The sequence below is a fragment of the Centrocercus urophasianus genome, unplaced genomic scaffold (assembly GCF_019232065.1).
Source record: "Centrocercus urophasianus isolate 14NV4802_14NV808 unplaced genomic scaffold, USGS_Curo_1.0 seq_10, whole genome shotgun sequence".
Classification (NCBI taxonomy): domain Eukaryota; kingdom Metazoa; phylum Chordata; class Aves; order Galliformes; family Phasianidae; genus Centrocercus; species Centrocercus urophasianus.
Window position 1 is genome coordinate 25,264,859 of NW_024884142.1, and position 25,351 is coordinate 25,290,209.

Below are 25,351 nucleotides of genomic sequence, written 5' to 3' on the forward strand. Positions count from 1 at the left end.
AAGGCTAACAGCTTAAATTCCCTCCACTACCTCTGGATTTGTCACTTATTTCTGTCTTGGCTGTATATATGAGGCATGGCAGTCATTCTTTAACTACTGCCACAATCTTGTGGAAACACCTTTATAGAGTGGCAAAGGAGAAGGCCACAGATTAACACCTATCATACTAAAATGGTGACATTTTAGTAGGTGTTCACCAAAGCTTGTTTCCTAAGGGATCTTCATACTATATTAATCTTTACTGAGGAAATGAAGTTATATTTTCCTAATGATTTAGAAGCTATGGGTTTTCACCATACTCCCTTAGATTTGAAGACTAGCTGTCCTTTTGAAGAAGATCATAATGTGCGACAGGATACGGAACTTTATTAATATGGCATGACATAAGTTACATTTATATATGCTATTGGCTTTCTTGGCCCCCTGGGCACGCTTCTGGCGCATATTCAGCTGAATGTCAACCAACACCCCCAGGTTCATTTCTTCCCACAGTCTTCTAGCCACAGATGGTCAAGAAGGCCAATGGCATCATGGCTTGTATCAGAAATAGTGTTACCAAGGACATGATTGTCCCTCTGTACTCAGCTCTGGTGAGGCCACACCTCGAGTACTCTGTTCAGTTTTTGGCCCCTCACTACAAGGAAGACATTGAGGCTCTGGAGCTTGTCCAGGGTAGAGCAACAAAGCTACTGAGGGGACTGAATCACAAGTCTTATGAGGAGCAGATGAGGGAACTGGGATCATTGAGCCTCCTCTCGTCCAGACTAAAAGGAGACCTTATCACTCTCTGCAACAACCTGAAAGGAGGTTGTGCTGAGGTGGGGGTCAACCTCTTCTCTCATGTAACTCACAACAGGACTAGAGGGAATGGCCTCAAGTTGTGACAGGGGAGATTCAGGTTGGACGTTCGGAGCATTTTTTTCTCAGGGAGTTGGTGGACTCACCATCCCTTGGAAATGCCTGAGAAATATTTAGGTGTTGTACTAAAAGGAAATATTGATGGAAGGTGGATGGTTGGACTGGATGATCTTGGGAGTCTTTTCTAACCTTCATGATTCTGTGATTCAGTATATTACTAATGCACGCACATACTCAACAAGGATGTCATAATTTACAAAGGACAGGATACCAATTCACCTCTCCTGGCAGAAAAATCAGATAAGAAACAATTAGAAAGAGCTTCTGACATCCAGCTGTTCCACTTTTTCAGGCTACTTAGCTACAATGAACTTAACAGATGACATCAAAAAGGAAATAGTGAACTCAGAATAAAAATGAAGTGCATTTGCAGAAACATGTACCATACCAACTGTTACTGAACAGGCAATCAGATATACCATCATGCTGTTGCATTAAAATCTTCCCTTCATTTATATGATGCTTTGCCTGAAGTGGTAAATAAATAAATAAATGCCACCAAGTCAGCTTTGTATATGCTACATGCAGCTCCTGAACAGAAGAACTGCAGGAACTCGATCTGTACACCAATCAGTGCTAGTTTACAAAAACTCAGAGTTGGTTTAATATTATAACTATATATATGTTGTCTTATAATTCTCAAAACATGGTATAAAACCAAATTCATCCCTTAGGGGAAGAGTTCATCCTGAACTCTGAAGAATCAGTCATACTTGCTCAATCTTTCAAGTTCAGGGACAATCTAAGAGCATTCTTAGGAATAAGAACATGTTTATTTCATGACCTCCTGAAAGAAAACAGAGAAACATTTTGTCATAACGTAGCTCTCTCCTCTTGTTTGATTTCATTGTTAAAAGGTGATCTTTGCTGCTGCACAAAAAAGTTGACTAGGAAGTAGACCTGACTAGAGTTTAACAAACACTCTTCAGTATCCAACACTTTACCCAAACAAGTACAAAGAGATAGGAAGGGTATTTTGTTTAAATAATCTAGAGATCATAAATTTCAAATGGTTGAAAAAGCATTTCTGTATTTCCAGAAATAAGCAGGTCTGAAAGAACTGAAAAAAAATATTCTAGTAATAGTTAGGTTGAAAGAGGGCCTTCAATCTGAAAAATAGAGAGAAAGGCAATGCATGCGATAAAAGATGTCAGTTACCAATAAATATTGTATTTCTGTGAAGGTATTCTTCATTCCTCCCTGTAAACACACAACTAAGATTTTCTTCGCACCTTCGTTCACAAATCAACTTCAGTATTCTGTTTGCTTGCCTGTTGCTTCAGTCAAGGACAAAGTGAGACTCACATGCAAATATAGCCAGAGCTTATCCTCCAATTCCAGTATAATATAAGGATTTATTTACCACAACCTACCTTTAAATAAGTTATAATGAAAATATAGAGACGTGAAAACAATCAAATGAAAAGACCTAGAAACCCCACATAACTTACCTATATTCCATCGTCTATGTTTTGCATCATCAAATTGCTGCCTCAAAACTAGGAAGTCTATGACATCTGGCATGTCATGGTACCTAAATACAATAGAACACACAACTAATAAGTAATACAAAAAATATGAAATAAGGCACTTATGTAATAACTCAACACTTCGACTTCAAACCTTCAAAATCTACAGTTCTAATCACTGATTTTCAGAACAATCCAGAATTACAAAAAAAAAAAGTTCCAATTTGAATATAACAATGCTTTTCTTACTTCATGGTGAATGATCCTCCAGTTAGTTTACCCGTATCAGGGTCAAGAAAAGCTAGTTTAAGACAGCAGAGAGTAGGCAATCCCACTTCATACTTAATCCCAACTATTTTCATCAATTCTTGCTCCTGGAATAAACAAAATACTACGTTAGTTATCTTTAACTTCACTGGCGGTACAACTTTTTGAAACATGACAATACGAGCATACCGAAACTAGCAGATGTCCAACAGCACATGTCGAAAAAACCAAGTATTTAATTCTGTATTGTTTGGAATATATTTTGCTATGAGATATAAGTGAAGTAAAAATAAAATCAGACTAACTGATTTTTGCTCAAATAATTCAGGGAAGAAATACAATTGAAGGTATGATTTAATTTGGCTTTTAGGTTAAATTTTTTCCCCTTACGTCTACCTTAAGAATCCAATATTAGGAACATCTGTGTCAGCAAACTTCTTCCAGATAGTCTCCAAAATTCTTATATTAAGATACCAAAGAAAAATGAAAAAGAAATCGTACCCGTAATTCCATTTTATGCCATGGTTGTTTTTTGGGATTAATACTATATATTTTGTTCTTCTTAGCCATTACTACATATGCTTCATGACCTTGTCGGAAATAGTAGACCTAAAAGTGAAATGAGACAGCTGACTAAGATTTTGAGTAATCTAAGTAATAAAGAATGCTAGTGTACTGCTGTCATACAGCGTATGCACTCTCTCTTTTGTCAACTTCTTTTCTGCTTGGTTTTCCTGTATAAGTCGCAAGTACTTGAAGAAATTAAGAAGACAGACAAAGCAGGTATCATAAAAACTTTTCTGCTTAGAAAAGAGTAGGAAAGGATTTACACCACCATTTTCAATATGAGCAAAACATCCTTAAGTACATGTGAGACCAGAACTACATCAACAGCAAAACCCAAACCATCCATTTATCATCACACTATAGCACAATTCCACGACAGTAAGAAATCCCACTAATCCACTTGCTTATTCAACACAAGACAGCCCTAAGATGACAGTCAAGTATCACTAAATGGAGTATATAGTTAATTGAACTTTTTTTGAACAAGAAATACATTGGCTATTCTATTGGGAAGATCTTCACTTCCATACCACCAAATAAACAACCTAACATAAACAAAAATAAGTTTTTTAAGCACTTATAACAAATTATTACAAGTATTTTCCACTGCAAACTTCGACAAGTCAGAATCTAAAGTTTTAACAGAAATTGGAGGAACAGTTATAACTCCTTGCTGTAATAAAGAAGTAAAAAAAGAAAAGAAAAAAAAAAGTAGAATGAAGGAACAACAGCTTAAATGTGAAGGCCTCACAACAAAAAGCAGAGGAAATGGCCCTCAGTAAAACTACCATTGTTTTTCCATATGTTCACAAAACAGTTGTATCACAAAATACTATAAAGAGCATCTGTCAAGCTTCTACATTGACTGCTATTGAATTTTCTTAATGTTTTATGGCACTTTTTTTTCCTTTGACATAGAGAAGGATTTCAGCTTTACTTTACATCATAAATGTTTTATGCCCTTACATTTCAGGGCACTTGACATGCACAATATCCTCAAAGAACCCAACTGGCAAGCAAAGGAACAACTGTTTCTTGCTACGCAATCACACTTAGAGGCAGGGGCTACAAATAATTCCTTCCACATTTACTGTTTCTGGTAAGTCTCTCTATATACATACAGTTAACAAAAATGGATTGTTTATTTATTTATTTTGGAAATTGCTCCAAGCACTGCTCCAACAACAATTTAGGAAGCTACCTGCCAAAAAAGACTTTGCGCCCTTTCTCAGGGAATTATATTTTTAATCTTAATCAATTACTGCTTTTGGATGTTTGTGTTAGTGCCTGGACATAAATGTGAAGAGCAAATATCGCAGACATGTGCACTGTATTTGAGTAACCAAACAAGCTGAACTACCGTCCCATCTCTGTCATGTTTCCCATTGTTTCTCCAGACACATGACAGAACTTAAAAGGGCAGTATGCAAAAAGGAAAACAGAGATGGTATGTGCTACTCTTATGCACTGAATATAACTAAATACAGCACTGCTGTTGTTTCCTGTTTGCACAGCTTTAAGAAAACAAATCTGAAATCTCTCTGCTTCCAAATCTTATAAAACCTATCAACCAGCCCACCAAAACGTTCACAAGCCTCAAGACCTCTTTTTTGATCACATTTCTCTAATTAAATCTATCTTTTGTCTCTGTGGATCTCAAAAGTTACTTTCTAGTGAAAAGAAAGCATTCATCATCCTAAAACAAATCTGGGAAAAGCAAGCATCAGAGAGAGAATTTCAGACTGAGCAACTCCATTACATTCTCTCTATTGATGCAACTACTTCTACTTTCACAGGATAGCAAATCCCCTGCTCACGGTACACAGTTTTTTCAGCAAAAGAACGTAACCTAATTACGTATTACTAGTACACAGTGCTTTTCAGCAGGCACAAAACCAAACACAGGAGTTTATCCTACTCAGCTGGTATGGTAAGTCTTCTGGTAACATGATAATGATGAATCCCTGGCTACTTCACTCTATCCAGAAGGTATCTGGCACCAAATACATTTGTATGGATTCAATATTTAGAAAAGCACTGTCTCCAAAACATGTTTGGTAGACAGTCTAAGTACCTAAGCATTTTCTTTACCTGAAACACTGACTGAACAGCTGCTTCTCACTCTCATAATTACTACATAATTATGTTGCAAACTGGATTCAGTAAAAAAGCACAAGTAAAAATCTGCATGTGCAATCACTGGTTCAGCTTCTAAGTTGGTATCCAAGAACAGCTGCAGCTCAGAATCAGAAGTTCTATAAACATGTCATAAGGAAGGGAACACACCGAATGTAGTAGAAGCAGCAATGTTATTGCATCAGCACAGAATAAAAAGGTCAAGACAAAGCAATACTGTGTGCAAAACATTTTAAGTATGGGAAAACCTTTTAGAAGCTAAAGCAAATTTTAGCCTAATGAAAGAATGTTTTGAAGAAAACCCAAAGTATTCCAATAATAAATGGGGAGAAAACAACAGGTGATTTTTTAAGAAGGCAAAAACAAGCTGAAATTTAAAAAGAATACAGGGAAAAAGCTACAATACCTCATCCCCCATCTGTGGTACAAATGGGCACCGACGAGGAACAGTATCTGTAATCCATGCTGAAGGCAGCCATTCTTCCAGTGTCAAACCATTTTCTGCCAGGACTCCTACAGCCAGCCTCTAAAGAAAATGCACACAGAAGATAATATGAGTAAAATAACACTTGTGCTTTGGGAAGTACTTTATTAAAAACTGACTGCCAATTCTCTAATATACTTGATGTAAAAAAAAAAAAAAAAAAAAAAAAGTCAGCATGAAGATAAACCTGACTTAGCCAAAACCAAAAGTATTAACAATTTAAAGATTTTTTTAAATAACGATCTTTTGTAACAATCATTATTAAAAATGAAGTCTCATGCCAACTTAAGTATGCCATCCTCTTGAACCAATTAGATAAAATACATGCAACAAAAATTGTTAAATCTTAATTCAAAAGCTGCACGTACACCTTGACTTTTAGCTCTTTTTGTATTAAGAATCTATCTAGCAACAAGATCCAGTGAACAGTTTCTACACTTATCCTTCTCGTTACTTCTCCTTGTTAAAGCTACGTTTTAAACCACCATCCCTCAAAGATGATATCCAGGAAACAGTTAGATAACTCCTAAGGACTGGAAATCACTCTTGATCAGGCCTGATCTGACTAGTGAGATGCTGGGTCTTACGCTGAAAAACCATATTCAGGTTTTGTTCTCGAGAAGGTAAGAAGAGAACAGGGAAAGAATCTTTTTTGAGTATTACGTATGTCACTGGATGTCTCTGTGTAACAAAATAAGGAAGAAAACCTTCTGTACTGGTTTCTAAACCACTGACCAGTTTATAAAAGCTTTTTATATCAGATGTCCTCAAATCTTCTGCCTGAGAGAAGTCAGTCTGTTAATCTGCCCTAACACAGAAAAACTCTCTCTGATCTTCCTATGTACTCCCTCACTCCTGTATTAATTTTTAGACTGGCAGTTGCTGGAGGGGGATTAGAAATGGAAGTACCATTCAAGATCTTGGCAGCCAATGCATTAATAGGAAAGAAATACTCTCTTTCTTTAATCCTTTCTTAGTTTCTATAATTTTGTGCCTAGCTACAAAGATAGTTTGTAATACTTTCCTCTTTCTTTCCAGTGGAAAGACCCAGGTTTGATTCAGATTCAGAAAACAGGAAGAACTTTATGCCAGTAAGACTATGAGCTCTCTGTCCAGGAAGGCAGTAGAATTTCTAGTACAAAAAATTCAAAGATTTATCTGTCAGGAATAATGGGTATACTTAATCCTACCTAGGCTCAGAATAAAGAAATGATTTTCTGACACTCCTTTCAGCCTAATATTTTCTTCTGATTCTAGAATAAAGGTCATCTTTTAAATATGAAATGTTTAAGTCTGACATTTTTGGAATCAAAGAGTTCAATCATCACAGTAACTGGGACCAAAATAGATGCAAGTCCTCCTAAGACACTCAGTTTAGTTTTAATCTAAGTGGAAATGCTAGGTTGTTACCTGATTTCATATTTTAGAATAAAAGGCTAAAGTGGGGCTTTAACCTGTTTTTAAAATATATATATATATTTATATATATATAAATATATATATATGATTTATATATATAAATATATATATAAAAATCATACTTTTGTGATATTAGGCCATTTTCTGATTTTAGACTGTGTAAATACCAAGATACTATTAGTACTGACCCTATAACTAATGACTCCATACAACAAACTAAAGCTTGTTTAATTCAAGAGTACGACTGCCACCTCACATCCTGTATGACTTCAGGTTTTTAACAGTATGACTGAAGGTTTTTAAAGATAATATGCTAACATGGATTTTGGTTGTTTCATCAGCCTACTACCTAATCGGAGGCAAAATGAAACAGTGACTAGTCAGGACTCCTTAGAAAATAAACCAAAATATGGTTATTTCATCACATAAATGATATAGTTATTTCCTTAGGTATTGAAAAAATAGAAGCTTTGCACTTATGAAAGCACTTGGCATCTACCAGACAAATCACTATTAGTCTTCATAAAGAACGATTATTTTTTTTCTGATTGAACAACAACAAAGCAAACATAACAGTCAAAAACACAAAAATAACTTAAGTCACTGAAAGTTTTCATGTGCTGACTTAAAACAGGAACTATAACAAAGCAAACAAAACCCAAACAGACAATAACAAAATCCTGGTCAAGTGAAGTTCTACTTGACAGAAACATAGTTGAAATATAGTTCAAATATCATACATTGTGAAATCAATAGAATATGACATGACAGTGCAGACCTGAGGAGAAACTGCAATTAAATGGGGAGACTGTCAGTACAGATGAAAAAAGTACAAGTACTCTTAACATTAATACACCTCTCTAAAAGAAATTTATGGTCTAAGACAACACAGTGTTAAAGGACATATTACTAGTAAAAGACCTGATTTTAAATTAACATTACTGAATTGAATTCTGTCAAGACACTAAGAATGACCATTCTTCAATACACAAAATGCATCTAACCTTCTGTTTTCTCTCTTTGGGTTTTCTCTTCTTTGGTGACGTTGATGGTCCATCTTTCTCTTCACTCCCTTTCTTCCTTTCCTTTTTAATTTGCTTCTTTTGTTTTTCAGGTCCTTCCTCATCTTCTGAACTGCTTTCTGCTTTTTTTGTTTTAAGTTTAGGGATTTTCTTTGGTGGCTGCAGATTGATTCCTGCATCTGCTGTCCAGTCAGAGTAATCACTAGAGTAGTCACTACATATGACGTATGAAGGAAATAAAGAAATTAAAAACTAGAAGTACACAGGTCTATATAATATAAGCCAGTACAAGACTAGACTTAATAGTCTAGAAAACTACAATATTTTAGAAGTTTAAAAGCAGCGCCTAAAAACCTATATTCTGACTTCAATTTAAATGGTAGTAAAAGAAAAGCTTTGAAATCACTCAGTCTTGTAAAATCACATTCTAGTATCACTAGAATAAACCCACTCATAACTTGGTCAGCTCAGATGATACATTTTAAATCCTGAATATTATTCTCCTGCCTTATGGCTTTGAAGAGCTTTGAACAGAAGTTAAAAAAAAAAAATTGTACTCAAGAAGAAGCAATGGCTTGAAACAACCTCAGTCTTTGCTCTAACTTCAAGCTATGGACCAGCAGAGACGGTCACAAAGCTCAGACTGGCAGTCATAGGAAACTGCAACTACGTTCCTGAAGCGTGTGCACCTGCAAAGATCAACCCTCCCAAAAACCACCGGGAAATACTACTGCTGATAGCAAACAAGGGTGAATTCCTGAATTTTAAGTTAAATAATCATACAGATGAAAACAAAATCCTGAAAATTTTAAGTTCTCTGCCATCTTCTAAATGTACATTTTTGTTATCACTGGTTGTTTGCGTAAAGATAAGATTCTATAAAATTTGTAAGTAGAACATTTCTCTATGAGGTATACTGTCACTTACCTAGAACTGCCATCACTGTGCCATGCTCTTTCATCATCTTCTGATGTTCCACCACTGGCAACAACTACTTCCCCTTCCTAACAAAGGGCAGAGAGGAGTGGGGATGGACAATGACAGGAAAAAAAAAAACAAAGCATTTTCTTTGGAATTCAGACTTATTTAAATGAAAGGAAATAAAGAATTTATGTAGAGATGCATAGTACACAGCAATATTTCTCAATACACAGTCGAGCCCCTAGTGCTTCTCAATCCTGATTTCAAAAGGCTAGCTTATCTCTAAAGAAAATTATTTCCAAAAGTCTTTAATGTAGAACTTCTCTATTTTTCTTTATTTTTTAATTACTATGAAAGAAAATTAGGATGAATGATAAACACCCATTTCTCCACTGTAGCTACATCACAGAAGCACAGGCTGCAAGGGACCTCTAGAGGCCATCTTGTTCAGCCTCCCTGCAGGTGACCATACTAATAGGCTAAACAGGCCATACTTTTAGGCTCATCAATCGAGGAAAGATTTAATATTGCAGGCATTTATTTTGCAAAATCACTTTTGTCAATTTTTATGCAGAACTGAACACAACTGCACATGAAAACATGATTCAACAGTGATTTTTAAAGAAATGAAAGTGCTGAGTTTTAACTAGAAGCTTAATTAGCTGAAACAGGAGCTTAACAAAAACAGAAATGGAACTGAGGATATCTTACATCTGAGGAAGAGTGTCCATTTTCTAACTCTTCAGCAGGCCTTGCAGGTTCTTCTGCTGCGTATCTTGTGCGGTAGTTGTGCTGGTTAGCTTGCTGTTTTCTTGATTCACTGGTGTCTAGTAAATGATCATGAGAATGGTTCTGTGAAGACATGAAAATCAAAACAGATTATTTTTGAGTATATATATTATTAGCACAGACGATTGCATTTAACATTTGTATTACAGGAAGCAATCTTCGCTGTAGCTAAGACAATACAAGTTTCAACATCAGAAAATTCAAAACACATCACAAGTATAAAACTAAAGCTGTCTAGAGGAGAACAGACTCTTTGGAGAACTCAAGCACGTCTTTTTTTCCATCTAAAGGGTCAGATCTGTGAAAGACACCACACACTAATGCATCCTAGTAATAGTCATCTCTATATGCTAAGTCAAGGCTTTTAAATGGTAACACGATGCACAAAAGGATTCAAATGAATGAAAGTCACCTGTAAAGAAGAAGTTCTTACGATCGCAGAAAATGTAATGCAAACAATTACTTTAACATTTGAACTACGTAACTCTATATTGATCTCCTATTCTTATAGAAATTTAAGTGCTATAAGCTTGATTTCACGATTTTTGTTGCAATATTTTTGGCATTTATAGTTGAACTTCAGGCCTGATCAGTCTCAAATAGCTTCTGCACTCATTCCTAGATGCCACAAAAGGTGGTATGCTCCTCCAGTGTTCCCTTTCTTCCCTAAAGGAAATCTGATATTTATCAAGTGCTGATATTGTTGACAAAACATCAGCAGAACTGGACCAAAACACAGAAAGGTATTAACATTATCAGAGCATTCTAGTAGGACAGACAGCTTGTAGCTATTCCTCTCAGACTTTTTTTTTCTTGAACAATGAAATTTTGTTGTAACAAGATTTCATGAGGTTTATATCAACTCACTTCCACAACAGAATTAACTGTAATGTTATGCTGCCCGTTTAAGACAAAACAATGACATTAGCCCTCATGGAGATTGACAAAGTTATTCTGGGGTGGGTCCCATCATCCCAAAGTCAAGATCTGCCCCGTTGTTGAGGCCCACACAGTGTAAAGTGTAAAAAGTTTCCAGCCCTAAAACATTCATATAGCATCCAGAAAGGGAACAAGCTCTGAGTGCTGCAGTAATAGGGACAATCTCATCAGAAAAACTCAAACATTGTAAAGGAAGCAGAAACAGACAAAAAAAAAAACAAGGGATGAGTAATAACCTCATCACTGGAGGCTTTCAAGATGCAGTTGTGGATGGTGCTAGGTAATCTCATCTAGGCTCCCTTTTCCAATGAAATGTTGGACCTGATGATTTCTCGAGGTCCCTTTCAGACAGGGTTGTTCTGTGACTTTGTGATCTTTCCTGTCCCTATATGATGAAAGTTGGCTCATAAGGTTAAATTTTCCTCAAAAAAAAAAAAAAAAAAAAAAAACTGATTAAATGTTAAAAAAAACAGTAAAACTTGACTAAGCAGCCATGATGTGGTTTTCCTTAGTCAAATGCAGAAGCCTGATAGCTAGAGCTTTTCTCCTATCCGCTATGTTACAAGATGCATGCCTTATTCAGGAATGACAGCACCCATCCACCTGGGTAGTTCAGCATGCTGTGCAATTCCATTATGGTTTCCATCACAGTGCACAGGACCAATATACAGCACTCCGTGTTCTATTAAGTGTGTGTTTCTTCCATTCTGTTCAGTGAATTCAAGCTGGGGAAGCTACCCATGTCCTCTTCTTGAGAAGCTGACAGCACAGCTGCTTGAAGACACTTCTAGCAGGATTGTTTAGCAAACAGCATCTCAAGATTGCCCAGACTTTTGAAACCAGCAGCACTCCTTCTGGACTCAAGCTGGCAGCATACGGCAGATCTCTTTGGGCTGCATTGACCTCACCCAGACCAGCTCTAAGGCAGCCTTTAAGACTGCCTTAGACCTAGACTGCTCAGCCCATCACACAGTACATTCTGCTCTCAGCCTTCTGGGGCTGCTCACTTCTTGTTAGGCTCTCAGGATTGATTACTGACAGGTTACAAAAGCCACTGTTACAACAACTTGTTTCTGCTACTTTCATAGAATACCCACTGGTATTCTATCACTGCTTTTGTATAAGGCCCATCCAGCATCACGAAATATTTTATGAAGAACTATTAACAACAGAAATGGGATTGGCTAAGTCCAATGTAACAAATGAGTAAAGTATCCTCTATAACTCCAAAATTAATGCTTATCGAAGCTATGGTACAACTACACCGAATTTGCTTACTTATCTTCTCTATAGAACTAAAACTCCTAAAAATTCACATACCAAATTCCATTCAGAAATAAGATTTCTCAAATGGTTATTATAAAATGCCTTTATCCTAGTTATGTTGGAACTATGGGTTCCCTGAAGAAAAAAAAAAAAAAAAAAAAGGTAATTTGCACTGCTATTTGGCCTTGGAAAGAGTTCAGTTCTTCTGACAGTTTGGAGGGTCCCAAAAAAGAAAGAAAAAAAAAAAAAAAAAAGAAAAAAAAGAAGAAGAATCCCTATCCCTAACCACCTATTAAAGCAAGTAATACCACTGTTCACATATGGTATCAGGGTGATGACAAAGGGTAACAAGCTTTTTTGGGAAAGATACAGTACCAAAATATGAATTCTAAAAAGTTGTTACCCATGAGGAACAAAATCACAGAAAGGCTGAGGTTGGAAGGGACCTCTGGAGATCATCTCTGCTCGAGCAGAGACCAAAAAAGGTATACAGCTTTCACATCCTGCCAAAATAATTGCAATTTAATATCATTCCTATTCACCATAGCATTGCCAACACTTGATGAGAAGCTGTAGGTGAGGCAGATTCTCATTTAGTTGGTGGTGATTGTGTGGCACTATGATAAAGTTTTGAGTGGAAAGAAAAGGTAGCAAAAGCTGGTTTTGTTGTGTTTTGTTTTTTTTTTTGTTTTGTTTTTTGCCAAAATGGAAACCATGACCAAACTCTTCAACAATGGCTGAGGGAACACAGCTGATAGGTTTTTTTTTCAATAGATATTCCGAAGAAAAGAGTTTGAAATTGCACTCTCAACTCTAATGGGAAGTTAGAAAATAAAGCCAAGATTACCTATGATTTGAGGTTCAATCATCACTCTCACTCTCTCTGTATACTTTGATGAACTGTCACACATGCTGACAAATACCTTGTATCATATCCAAGGCTTCCATTCTGTATTAGAGCACATCTATTGATACATTAGAAACTACGGCTTCTGTCAGAACAATTTTTCTGTGAAATACAAGTGATGGTATTTCCCGTATTTGAAAGGGACAGATACATATCATCCGGTCAGAGCTGAAGGACTTCTTAACACCATTTCTGAAGACCCACTAATACAGTGAAAACTCAGAGGTGTCCTAGCAACTTTCAAATTAAAGCACTGCCTTCTACTATCCTTAAGACCTTGACTCCACAAGGAAGCACAGCGTTACTATGCTTTTATAAGAGTTGCAGAAATCTTGATAAGCTATCATATTGTTTCTTCACCAGCAGGATGTGCTCAGAGAATCATTCCTGCTTTCTTACAACAGGAATTAGCCTTTACTAGCAAATTAAGCAGCAGTTGGTCACAAGCAAGTGTCCAATATTAGAACCCCAATATCAACAGATGCTCACAGCCTTCTTAAGACAAAGAAAGGAAACTTAGGGTTGTGGGTGCTTTGGATTTTTTTCTTTGCCTGTGTACACTTTTCCCAATGTCATATTTGATACATTATAAATTTTAAAAAATGGTTTGCCAAATATTAGACTTTAAGCAAAGCTACAGGTATTATTAAATACGCTATTCACAACTGACTTTCACCACACTCTGAAATAAAAATGTGTAATAAGACTTTGGAATTTCCTTAAAAAGTTATTATAGATGCTTTCTGTTTTTCCCTATCGATCTACACTTTGGCTTGAAACCCAAAATGCTACACAGTTGGCTCCTGCTCTCCTTTCCATCTTTTTTCTTTGATATTTCTGAGTCATTTTATTAAGAAAATATTACTTTATCATTATCATATGACAAACAGAAATTTCACAGGTTGATATAAAAACAGAATTTCCTCCTGCACAAATGTAACTGAAATTTAATGAGTACAATGTTTAACCTTTTTCTAGATCAGCTGACATTACTGTAGAATGACATATATTCTACAATTCCTTATGCTGTAACTTTTAGGATTGAATATTACTGGAAAGTAATGTTTCTCCAATATTACACTTAAAGTGATCCCCATCTTCTTTCGACCATAAGCTCTCTCACAAAACTCTTAAGAATTTGCTAAGCTACAAAAAAAAGTTGCAGTCTCAACATCACTGTAATATAAATTACAAGGCATGAGTATCAAAATCTGCTTTTTCTGAAAGATCAGAAAGATTTAAATGGTATTTTCTAGTTCTATCTTCAAGAACACAAGTTGTAATTAAAGCCACACAGTCACTGTAAAGAATCGCAACAAAAGAGCTGCTGAGTTAATTTCCATTAAAAATAAAATCAAAAATACCTCACTACAGTTTTTGAAATGAGATCAGTCTTGCTTTGCTTCCCTTGTCCTTCATTTTATTACTGCCATTACAGAAGATGACAAATTCACATGACCATTCCTACTGTTTTGACTCTACAAAGCAAGAATGTACTCATGCTCACTGTATGCAGCAATGAGAAATACTAAAATCACAGCATTTTATCTAACTGGAAAACTTAACCAATTGGGATCAAGCAGCATTTTCTCCCTGCAGATCTGCTTATTTCAGGTCCATTTGGTATCTACTTACATCTGAGTCCCTCTGACGCTTATTTCAAGGGATTTTAATCATCATTATGTTTCTCATCAACTCAAGTCCTCCAGTAAGAAAGATTTAACAAAGAATAAACAAACTATCAGTTTTCTTTTCCAACATTTCATGAAAAAGAAGTATCATGTGTGGTACCAGAAGGATTTCTGTAACTGGATTACTGAATTCATCAAGAATTATTAAATGGAAAACTTCACATACTAAAAAGCAGAGATCTTGACTGTCTGCTCTTTCCTCAGAATAAAGGTGTAAAGTGCCCAATGCGGTGGCCAAGTTACCTCACCCATAACCCGTACATTCTGGGCATAAAAATCCAGATCACACATCTTTCAGACCCGAGATAAATGAAGAGTACACTCTTCTCTGTGTTAACATAAGAAAATGATAAAAGTTTTTGCAAAGCTACATTTTCCTCTGTAGGACTGTAAGGGAATAAATATCTACAATATATAGGACAACAGCTATATTCTTTTCTTTCTTTTGAAGATGTAATAAATGCAATTGCTGAAACCAAAATTCCAGACCAACTAGTCTATTCTACTGTTCTTATGCTCTAGTGATATTTTAAGAGAACTATAAACCAATTAGAAATACAAGGATAAGCCAGTAGAAATTCTCAGATAGACCTTTTGACTGAGCCATAGCTGATGTAAGCAGGAAGAAACTCTACAATTAAGTATTAAAATGCATCCCCTCAGTTCAACTTTATTAAAATTAGTGAGGCCCAGCTTCCATTGTTTCTGAGAGAAAGAGTTATTAAATTTTATGATATTCTGCCATGACCACCTCCAAAACCATGAAGGACAAATAGCTTCATATCTCTGGATAATAAATTTGGCAGGTAAATTGCAGGAAAAAAAATGTTCAACTATTCTTGAGCAAACACTTAATTGCAAAGCATGTAATTTAAATGCAAGAAATTTGAGAAAGAAACTGAAAGCAGTACTCAGCATCTGAAATTTAAGAACGTTAATTATATATCACAGGAATTAAGTGTGTGGTCAATAGCTGCGCAGTATTTATACATTTGGTTTCTTAGATTTTTCCACATTTGACTTCATGATTTTTTACTTTTCAGTGGACAACTTGCAAGCAATCCTGGAGGCATGTATTTTCCTAAGACCTTAATTATAGTCTCTTCTAGAATATTACAGAAACCAAAGTATGCGTTCTCCTTTCCATTTGTTTAACATTTACTTCTTTCATTACAGATTCTGGTTGGTTATTTAGCTTAAATAAATGCTAAACTATTGGTTGGTTATAAGAGCATAAAGAGAATGCGATGCACACATAAAAGTGATTTCTAAATTAACAAGACGTAAAGTCATTTTTGTAAATACAGAATACACAGCCTTCATTTTCTTACTGCTATAAAGACTGATAAGATTAACTTTTTTTCAAAGGTTTATGAAAACACCAAGTTTATTTGTAGCACAGCCTGCTCCCTTCTAGTTCTTCTTTCCCCTTTTACTCTTTTCTGAAAGATACATCCTTGGTTCAGCAAAATGCATGATTTAAGAAATACCACCGAAATTTGCATTACGCTCATTAGCTCAGCAAGACAGAAAATACCCAATTCTTCAATTGGAGACTAACTTAAATGCATTAAAGAACTATGACTTAAGTTTTAATGGAACGTTTCCACAGAACACTACGTCAAACTCTAGACATCTGCATCAAGATGTATTGATCAACAGTGACAGCCACCCTAAAGCAAAACACATTCCCAGATCCGGATTCATAACACTTCTCATGCAGGGGAGTTCCAAGAGCAATCTCAGATTATTCAGGACACAGTGAAACATCAGTATGGACACATGCTCTCATTCTGCGGAGGTAAGCAAAATCCCGTACCCCTGGCTTTCAAATTTAAAACTGAGAATAGTTATGTAAACTCATGTGGCCTAACAAACAGCATTTATTATATGCTTCTTACTGTGATAAAGTACCAGAGTTTGTTTACCTTAGAGAAAGTAGGTATTTTGTTCTCTCTCTGAATGTGACTCATTACGTGCTTTCTTTTCTCTTCTGATCGATAGACCCTTACTTCTTCTTCTCCCTTCGCTGTTCTCCATTCTTCCTGCCTACTGAAAATAGAAAATTAAAGTGTTAACCTTAAAGCAAAAATAGTACCACTTCTCTACCAAGTCATGGGATAAACATTCAACAGTTATGACATGCTTTGAACAGTCATTTCTTTGAGTACAGTCAGAACTGGCTTCAAAATTACCCTTTCCAGATAAAGACTTCAAGTGGCAAGAATTGAGTACTGTGTTCTGTTCAAAGTACATCTGATTTAACCATTCCCAAAGCCACTAATCTAAATTCAAAGGCAACTTTCTTGAAAATATACACAGAATCTAAAAAACGTAACTGAAAAGTACCCTTCTCTTGGTTGTTTACAAGATGCCAATTTCTGAATCTAAAGAAAACCTGCACCTTCATACATCAGCATAGTGTCTGTATTAATTAGCTTCTCTTGAGAAGATTTCCAAAATTTAACCATTCAGAAAATCCTCTGTTTACATAAGAATTTCAATCTTATTTCAAAAAGCTAGAGCAGCCCAACCCAGTTAGTTGAGTTTTTTGCCTTATTGATAAAAGTATTTATCACAAGAGCATATTACTGAACAAAACAAAGTTATTTCAAGTTTGAAAACCGATGTTCACCTCAGGCACTTGATGGGTCAATGCTCCAGCTGTAAAATGCCAGGAAGAAACACAGCTGAAACATATTACAATGCTATGCCTCAAGTCAGAAATTACCTAGGCAGTTAGACTCTACTGCAATTACAAGTTAAATTACCATTTTCAAAATTGCAAATTTTTATTCATATTTTTTTCATATTTTATATTTATTTTTTATTTTTTATTTTATATTTTATATTATTTTTTCATATTTTTTATTCATATTACTTGTACAATTCCAAGATTTCACAAGTGTCGAGGAAACAAGAACTACTTCACACAAACTCATTTTATAAGAATTGAGTCCACGGAAGAGAGAAGCACAAATAGGACTGTGACACTGTTCAATTTAACAAAGTTCACAAAATTAAAATATTCTGCAAACTGGACCTTTGCTTACCTGGCCACACCAGAAGACAGTTCAGGCACCACAACCCTCCGGCTCCAAGCCACAAGGTCCCGCTCCGTTGCTATTTCACTTCTGGGTGCATTACTATGCATCTGACGCACACCTTCAATTTGCCCACTACGTCTTAACCCTATATTTGGTGGTGAATGAACTTCAGAGGTAGAACTTACAGATGCTAAAAAAAAAAAAAAAATAAAAACAAATTAAAAAAAAAAAAATCAAAAGGCAATAGTTGTACTTAACTGGAAATGGCTAGAGTAACATCCACAAAGAAAATTTCAAAATGATTGGAAAGAAGGAACAAGTTGTTTTTTTTTTTTACTTTTATTTCAGGAGAAAGCAAATATTAAAGCTATTCCTGTAACTTCCAAAGTTCTATAGGGCTGCAGAAATCCATTTTAAAAAGTCATTCCAAAAACAAATGGAAGCATCAACACTCAAGAGAAGTAAATTGTCATGTGTCTCATTGGTTCAATGTTCTTATAAAATGTCTTTGAAAATGTTTACAAGAAGACAATTTGTGCTACTGTTCTCTAAAATGATTTTATATTTAAAAAAAAAAAAAAAAAAATTTATTAAATTAGTTATTTTCTTAAAAAAATTTTTTCCTTCAAAAAAAAAAAAAAAAAAAAAAGCCACAATACTGCAAAGTACTAGGAATCCAAACTGTAAGATTTTCAAACAAGAAACCCAAATGATCAAAAACAAACAAACAAAAAAAAACCCTAAATATAACAGTAACAACAAAAAACTCCACACATGCAGCATCCTGCAAACACCCACAATCGTAGCAAAGATTCAAGTGTTTTTCCACAATTCACACACATTATTCTTGCTTATTCAGATAGATTATCAATCAAGATTCTTTTATTTTATTATTAATTTATTTTTTTAAGCATTGAGATCTACCCTGTAATCTACATTAAAATATGGAATAGCTATTATGAGATACAAGTAACCTTTTCCTTCTTTCTTCCTTCTGTTTCCTTGTTTGAGACAATTCAGATTTCCTTCAAAAAGATGGGCAATTCCAGATTAAACTGCAGAATAGTTACACCTGAGGGAACACAGCCACTGCAAATCCTCTGAGTGAGCACACAACTTCAACAAAGATAGTTTTGTCATGTGAAGAATTATGAAGTTTTGCAGAAGTAGAAAAACAACAGACAGGAAAAATGAATAATGTTCTATCATTCTGCACTTCTTCCCTAGTGGCTCAACAAAATCATACAGCACGATATGCAATTAGCATTTTTCCAACTTTCAGATGGTTCAGTTGGAAAACCAGAACACCCTCACCACAGGTGTGTAATTTACCTCTGTTTATCCGGCTGGTAGTACTAGTTCCTGCCTCCCCAGAACGCCTCTGATCTTGCTCTTGCTGAAGTCTTTGAATCATGCTATCCAGTGGGCTAACTTCTTGGTTTGCTTGTTGGCTAAGGACTTGATTCAATCCTGTGGAAATAAAACACACAAATATTAAAGAACCTTGTATCACAAACTGCTCATCTAAGTTTTTGGCTTTCAAATTTACAAGTACAGTACACAATAATTCGATTAAGTATTGCCTAAGCGTATTTTTAATAGTCTTTTCCTTGGTGTTCTTGTTTGTAAAATAGGATAACTTTTTCTTAAGTTCTTGCATTAAATTTCCTGTAGCAGGGTGAAGGTGACCCAAATTCCAAGAAAAGTTTAAATTTGATCAAGTGCAATCAAAATACAGAAGCTTAACACAACTTTTGTTACCTTTAATCAGTGTAAACCAAACGTTACACAGCACTGGAACAGGCTGCCCAGAGAGGTCATGGAGTGTCCCTCTTTGGCGATATTCAAAATCCACCTGAACACTTTCCTGTGTGACCTACTGTGACATGTTTTTGTAGGGGGGTTGACTAGATGATCTCCAGAAGTCCTTTCTAATGCCTAGAATTCTGTGATTCTGTGAACTGTGTGCTCAGCCTGCCCAAATGCATCACAGAACACTTTAATCAAAACTTCAATTGAACACACGGCGGGGTGGAGCCTGGGCAATTCTTGTCAACAGAAGCAGAACTTGCAAAATTTCGTAATGAGGGGTAAAAGTATTCAAAGAAACAAGCTACAGAAACTATTTTCCAAGTATCATCAAAAGAGATATCGCGGTATAAACTTTGAAAGATGAAATACTCAATATTACAGCAATTTTGCTACAAAATACATAGCTTTGACTGTGGCAAGAAAGAAACCACACTGATTACGCTATGCAGTAAGAACAGAAATATTTAAGAGTGCTCTCAGTTTTTAAGTTGGTTTACTTGCAGTCAACTTTGCCGAAGCAGCAGAAGTTTGAAATCATGGAGTGAACTCTGGTTTAAACACAGTTGGATATTCTCTGACATGTGTAGCAAGGCAGTCAGATTTATTCGGTGAACTCATAAGTAGACATACTGTCTTATGAAAACAGTTGGAAATACTACAAATAACCCCAAACTGATCTTAAAAAAAGAAAAAAAACCAAACTGCTTCCTTTTCTCCACCCGTATTTCCACATGGACCACATCTAGGTAGTATTCTACACAGTGACAGACTGAACATACTCCTGTTCATCATGCACAGTACATGTGTGCTGTAAGACTTCAGAAAAATGTCGTAGATTTTCCATCCTTATCAAAACTTGAGAGTTCTCGTAACAAATCAAAGTTCAAGTACAATGACTGACTTTATCTACAGAGGAAAAAGACTTGTATGTTCTGTATTTTTCTCTTCTTTCAGGTGTTACCTGTCACAACTGATCTGTGGAGGAAGACCTGACTTTTAGACTTTTTGATGTAGGATATCTTAAACCAAAGGGATCAACTGAAACCTCATTCCACATCATGCTGTTTTCAAAATGAAACAAATTCCAAGCTAACTCATAGTGTAGCATCAAGTAGTATTAATCTGACTGATGACAAACAATTACTTGTCTGTCACAAGCAATCAGTGCCAGAACAATGCAGTTTTTCAATGTTATATGAACTACTACTCCCAAAAATGAAGAAAAAGAACATAATGAGAGGGAAAACGTATAACATCTACAGACAACTACAAATGCTACAATGTACCAAATTGAAGTTTTCCATACCTGAAGATGTCACTCCCATCTGAGGAATAAGCTGTTCCTCCCTGCAGTTTTCACGACCAGGAACCAGCCTTTGATACCTTGCAGGATGCGGGTTGCCATCCACATCAACCAAAAATGGGGGAGGCATAAGGTGTGGAGCCTGCTGTGTTTGTTCATCCAGGACAAAGTTGTTGGCATCACGGATAAGGGGCCGATAATCACTATGAAAGAACATCTGATCTGCTATCTGTAAACAAAGTCATTTTGTAATATATATATATATATATATATGTATGCATATATGTATTTTTTCAAAATGACTACTAATAAACACACTGAAGAAAATACTGACAAAAATCTTTTTATCAATGTCACTGGTGGTCATAAGCATAAGCAAGACTGCTCTGTTTATCTCACCTTACAGAGGAAAAGTGACTATCTTCCAGCATTCACTTTCTATATTCTCACCACAAAAAAAAAAAAAAAATTGCAGGTTTGATTATGGAGAGCACTTGAACAGACAAATGGGGCAATTTTTACATACTTGTAGATGTTCGATGGAACACAGCATTGACATAAAAAGGTCACAAATTCTCACATACACGTATCTGATAATGTAAACTAAGCCATAGGCTTATGAACTCTGGTGTAAGAAGAAGAGAATAAGGAAAATATTTATCACATTGCATCACTCCATATATTTTATCACCAGAAGTCAGACTCACAATTTTTACTATAGTACAAAATACATCTGAAAGTTGCAGTAGCTAAAATAAAGCTAATTTGAAGCTGAAATCTTCAACTTCAAAATTATTTCAGTCCACTTGCTCATAATTTATTCTAGTTGATAATCCACAGACACTGCAGATTAAGGAATTCTGTTGTCCAAATAGTATGTAAAAAGGCTTTTGGAATCACCTTTCACTGGCACACATATCTCAACACTGCATTCAGAAAGACACTGAATCACAAGGAGAAAAGAGAACAGAAGACAAATGGCAACATATACTACACATTCCAGCACTACTTACTGACAAGCAACCCTCTTGGTAATGCACACTCAGTTTAACTTTTAACAAGTAGAAGTAAAATCATAAAGTCATGATTTACTCATAAAAAGATTTCCAGCGCAGAATAAAAATAACTGAGCAAATGAATGAAGGCATAGAGAACTCGAAAAAAAAAAAATTCTCTTAGGTGTTAAAAGACAGATATTCTAGCACAGTCAAAGGAGTGCCCATGCAGAAAACATTCTGTTTTCTGAATATGCTCTATCGTGAACAATTCATAACACAATTTCCTGTAATCTGTTATGTAGAAATCAGTATTGCAGATGTTAGAGCATCTGGAACAGATCATGTTCAGAGGTCTACACTCTCAATGAGGGGACGTAAGAAGACAAGGAAAGAATCAAACATGTCAGTTACAGAATCAGCAAGTAGCTACATGTACTTACACAATGCAAATTTAGAAAAATAAATGTGGGATCTGGACCCCACACAAATTCAGAAAAGTTACACCAGGAAGAAAATTCAAAAGATGCATGGAAAGCTACAGAATAAAAAAAAAATTTACTTCAGGATTCAAAGGGTAACCCTTATAAAGTACACATGGACAAGGCAACATCCCTCATCAATAAGAAGCCCTGGATGAAAGTAAGCAGTGCCTCTGTTTACAAAGGCTGAATGAGAAAGATGCATTACAGTCAAAGCTTACTTTGTTCCTTCAGCTCAGCAGCTAGCTCGACATGATAAAGATATAGGTCCTTTATGAGGATTTTGCCCAGAATGTAACTGTAGAGTACTACTTTCACCTACTGCAAATTTTCCTATTAAGTATTTCCCACACTAAGAAAGATTCCAATGGTAAGATTGTTCAGATTGTGAACTTCAATATGCTTTACTACGTTGATGGACTCTAACGTGTTTTATTTGGTTGTATAGTGCTGTCTACATCCCAAGCTTAAAAAACTTCATGACCAAGTGGAGATCTGGAAATTCTTCCTCTCACATCCAGCATCCTCACAGCATATCCTCATGATCTCTGACACAAGATCATAAGGGACCTCTTCGCCATAACCTTTAATTTGTATTCTGCAATGCAATCAGATATGGCAGAGAGTAAACAATTTTTTACTCCATGATAAGAACAGCACCCAAAACCCAGGCTCAGTGCCTGGGTTTGGACAGAATTCCTCAAAGCACCTATTGGAACCTCAAGAATGATCTTATCTTCAGGCTAGTTTGGGTCCAGAGAAAAATCAGAAGAATTTAGGGAATCTCAAATGGCTACATTCATTTGCTAACACATCCAGCAGTCAAACCGAAGTATTAACGAACAGATCTGCTTCCTGATAAACTTTTAGAGATTAAATTCATACATACATACACGCACACACAAGATTATACCACCATTAGGACATACAAGTCCTTTGAATTTCATGCTACTTGCTTCAGGTGAGAAAACTTTCCACAAGGTCGGAGCTGTACAAGAATTAATTCTTTGGTAACTACACAACACACATGCCGAATGTTCAGTTTCTCCAGATGGGTACACATACACAAATGCAGAGATTTTTTCATTACTGCACCTATGCATCACACAAGAGCTGTCAGCGAGAAACAAAGAACTGTGGTTTGAGCAATCAACATGGAAGTACTGCATCTTCAGGTTCATTATTCCTCTCTAGTGAAGTTTCTATCTATGCAAGAACTTCAGAAGTGTGCATGGGCTCATCTGTGAGCTCAGCTCATCCCTGATGATCTTCACGCAGTCAGAAATTCAAAGAATTGATCTGAAATTGGCTCAAGTTCCATTAAATGGATCAAATACTAAAGGAGCCAAAAGTGAACAATAAGCATAGTCCCTTTTTGAAAATCAAGAGCCTGCTCATAGCAAAGCTGACAAGATTTCAGCTAGAATCATTGCCCTGAACAGATCTCACAAATGTAAGAGTGCAGAACTGGTTATTGTGCTTCTTCATCCTGTAAAAAATCATTCCCTAAGATGCATGGAAACCATTTTTAAGCAAAACAAACAAACAAACAAAAAAAAACCAACAAAACAAACAAATAAAACCAACCCTGTACTTCCTACTAGCACTTATTCTCACACGATATCTGGGAAATCAGACTAAAACCAGCACCCAATTAAATCAACAAAAAACAAGGAGCTGAGAGGTGGGGCATCAAAAAAACAGAGCACCAAATCCCCAGCACCTACCAATATATATTCACTTTGCTCCATAAGGCAGGAAGACAAAAATAAAAGAAGAATTGGAACAAGAAATGAAAGAGATCTGTAACTTCTAAGCTGACATTTAAGATGGAGATGCAAATCCTGTGTTTCCATTTCTTCTATGGTCAGTAATGACAGGATTACAACAGTAGCAGCTGAAGAGAACAATTTTAAATCACAAATAACTTCAAATTTTTGAACAATCTTTTCTTGCAGACTGCAGATAAAATTCCAAAGACCAAAAGGTCTGTAATATTCAAGGTGTGAAAATTGTTTTTTTTCAAACACGTCAAATCCCTCACAAGGAATGTTTTCAGACAGTTATGTAACAGAGACTCTTGGTCCACCACAGCAAAGACAACAATTGCTTTTTGCTCACACTTCATTTCCAACACTTATGAGTTTCAGGGGATTAAGCACTACCAAAATGATTGGAGAGAAAAAGACTAATTAATGAACACAGTGACAATAATCACATCAGGATTTAAAGTTTAGAAGAATAAGAACACTGAAAGACAGAAGGACCTGAAAACTGATCTGATAATGCCAGTTTTCCTTGCCTGTGGCAAAGCCTGTGCCTTTCCTGCTCCTGTTTGTCTTCCCTGAAACGAAAGGGAAAATGCTCTGGTGGATTGAGCCATAGTAACGGTTACAGTTGCTAGCCTCCAAATAAGTGCTTCAAGTTATAGTTGAGAAACATAATCATAAAATATTCTAACACATGATGCTGCTGTAACTGACATCAAAATAAGAGCTAGAACACAAAATAAATAATTGCAGTTGTTTGTATGACAAAGATTAAAACTGCTTTTGTTATCTCTTCTTCAGGCCCCTCTTCACTAATATTTGACATGGTGCTTTTAAGGCCAGTCTGAGTCAAAAGATCCACAAGTGGAAAGCAAAATCCAGAAGCCAGCATTTCAACAACCTGTAAGTACTAGATACCAGGTGCATATATGAAAACCTTGGGACAGTTATCTCTGTTTAAGCCTAGAAAAGGAAAGAGACATCACCTCATTTCTGGGTGATAAAAGAAAAACTCTTAAGTAGGACTCCTAACTAGTAACCTACATAACTCAAAGGACATGCTCATCAACAGGGAAAAACAAACCACCACAAATTATTTACAGTCATGAGGGTCTGCTGCAAGGCACCTGCACTTAGAATAATGCTGA

General features: G+C 35.8%; 1 protein-coding gene across 2 annotated transcripts in view; it reads right to left on the reverse strand.

The window, feature by feature from the left end:
• Positions 1-25,351, reverse strand: part of LOC122171991 (pleckstrin homology domain interacting protein) — a 100,928-nt gene that overhangs the window by 24,235 nt on the left and 51,342 nt on the right. For both annotated transcript variants that reach the window (XM_042839954.1, XM_042839946.1), the window contains exons 14-24: positions 20,961-21,186; positions 19,175-19,312; positions 17,849-18,032; positions 16,724-16,847; positions 9,915-10,055; positions 9,210-9,286; positions 8,265-8,496; positions 5,764-5,883; positions 3,156-3,263; positions 2,637-2,761; positions 2,370-2,452 (exon numbers count right to left, since the gene is read on the reverse strand). In XM_042839954.1, coding sequence (XP_042695888.1) covers positions 2,370-2,452; positions 2,637-2,761; positions 3,156-3,263; positions 5,764-5,883; positions 8,265-8,496; positions 9,210-9,286; positions 9,915-10,055; positions 16,724-16,847; positions 17,849-18,032; positions 19,175-19,312; positions 20,961-21,186 — 1,558 coding nt within the window. The remainder of the gene's footprint in view (positions 1-2,369; positions 2,453-2,636; positions 2,762-3,155; positions 3,264-5,763; positions 5,884-8,264; positions 8,497-9,209; positions 9,287-9,914; positions 10,056-16,723; positions 16,848-17,848; positions 18,033-19,174; positions 19,313-20,960; positions 21,187-25,351) is intronic.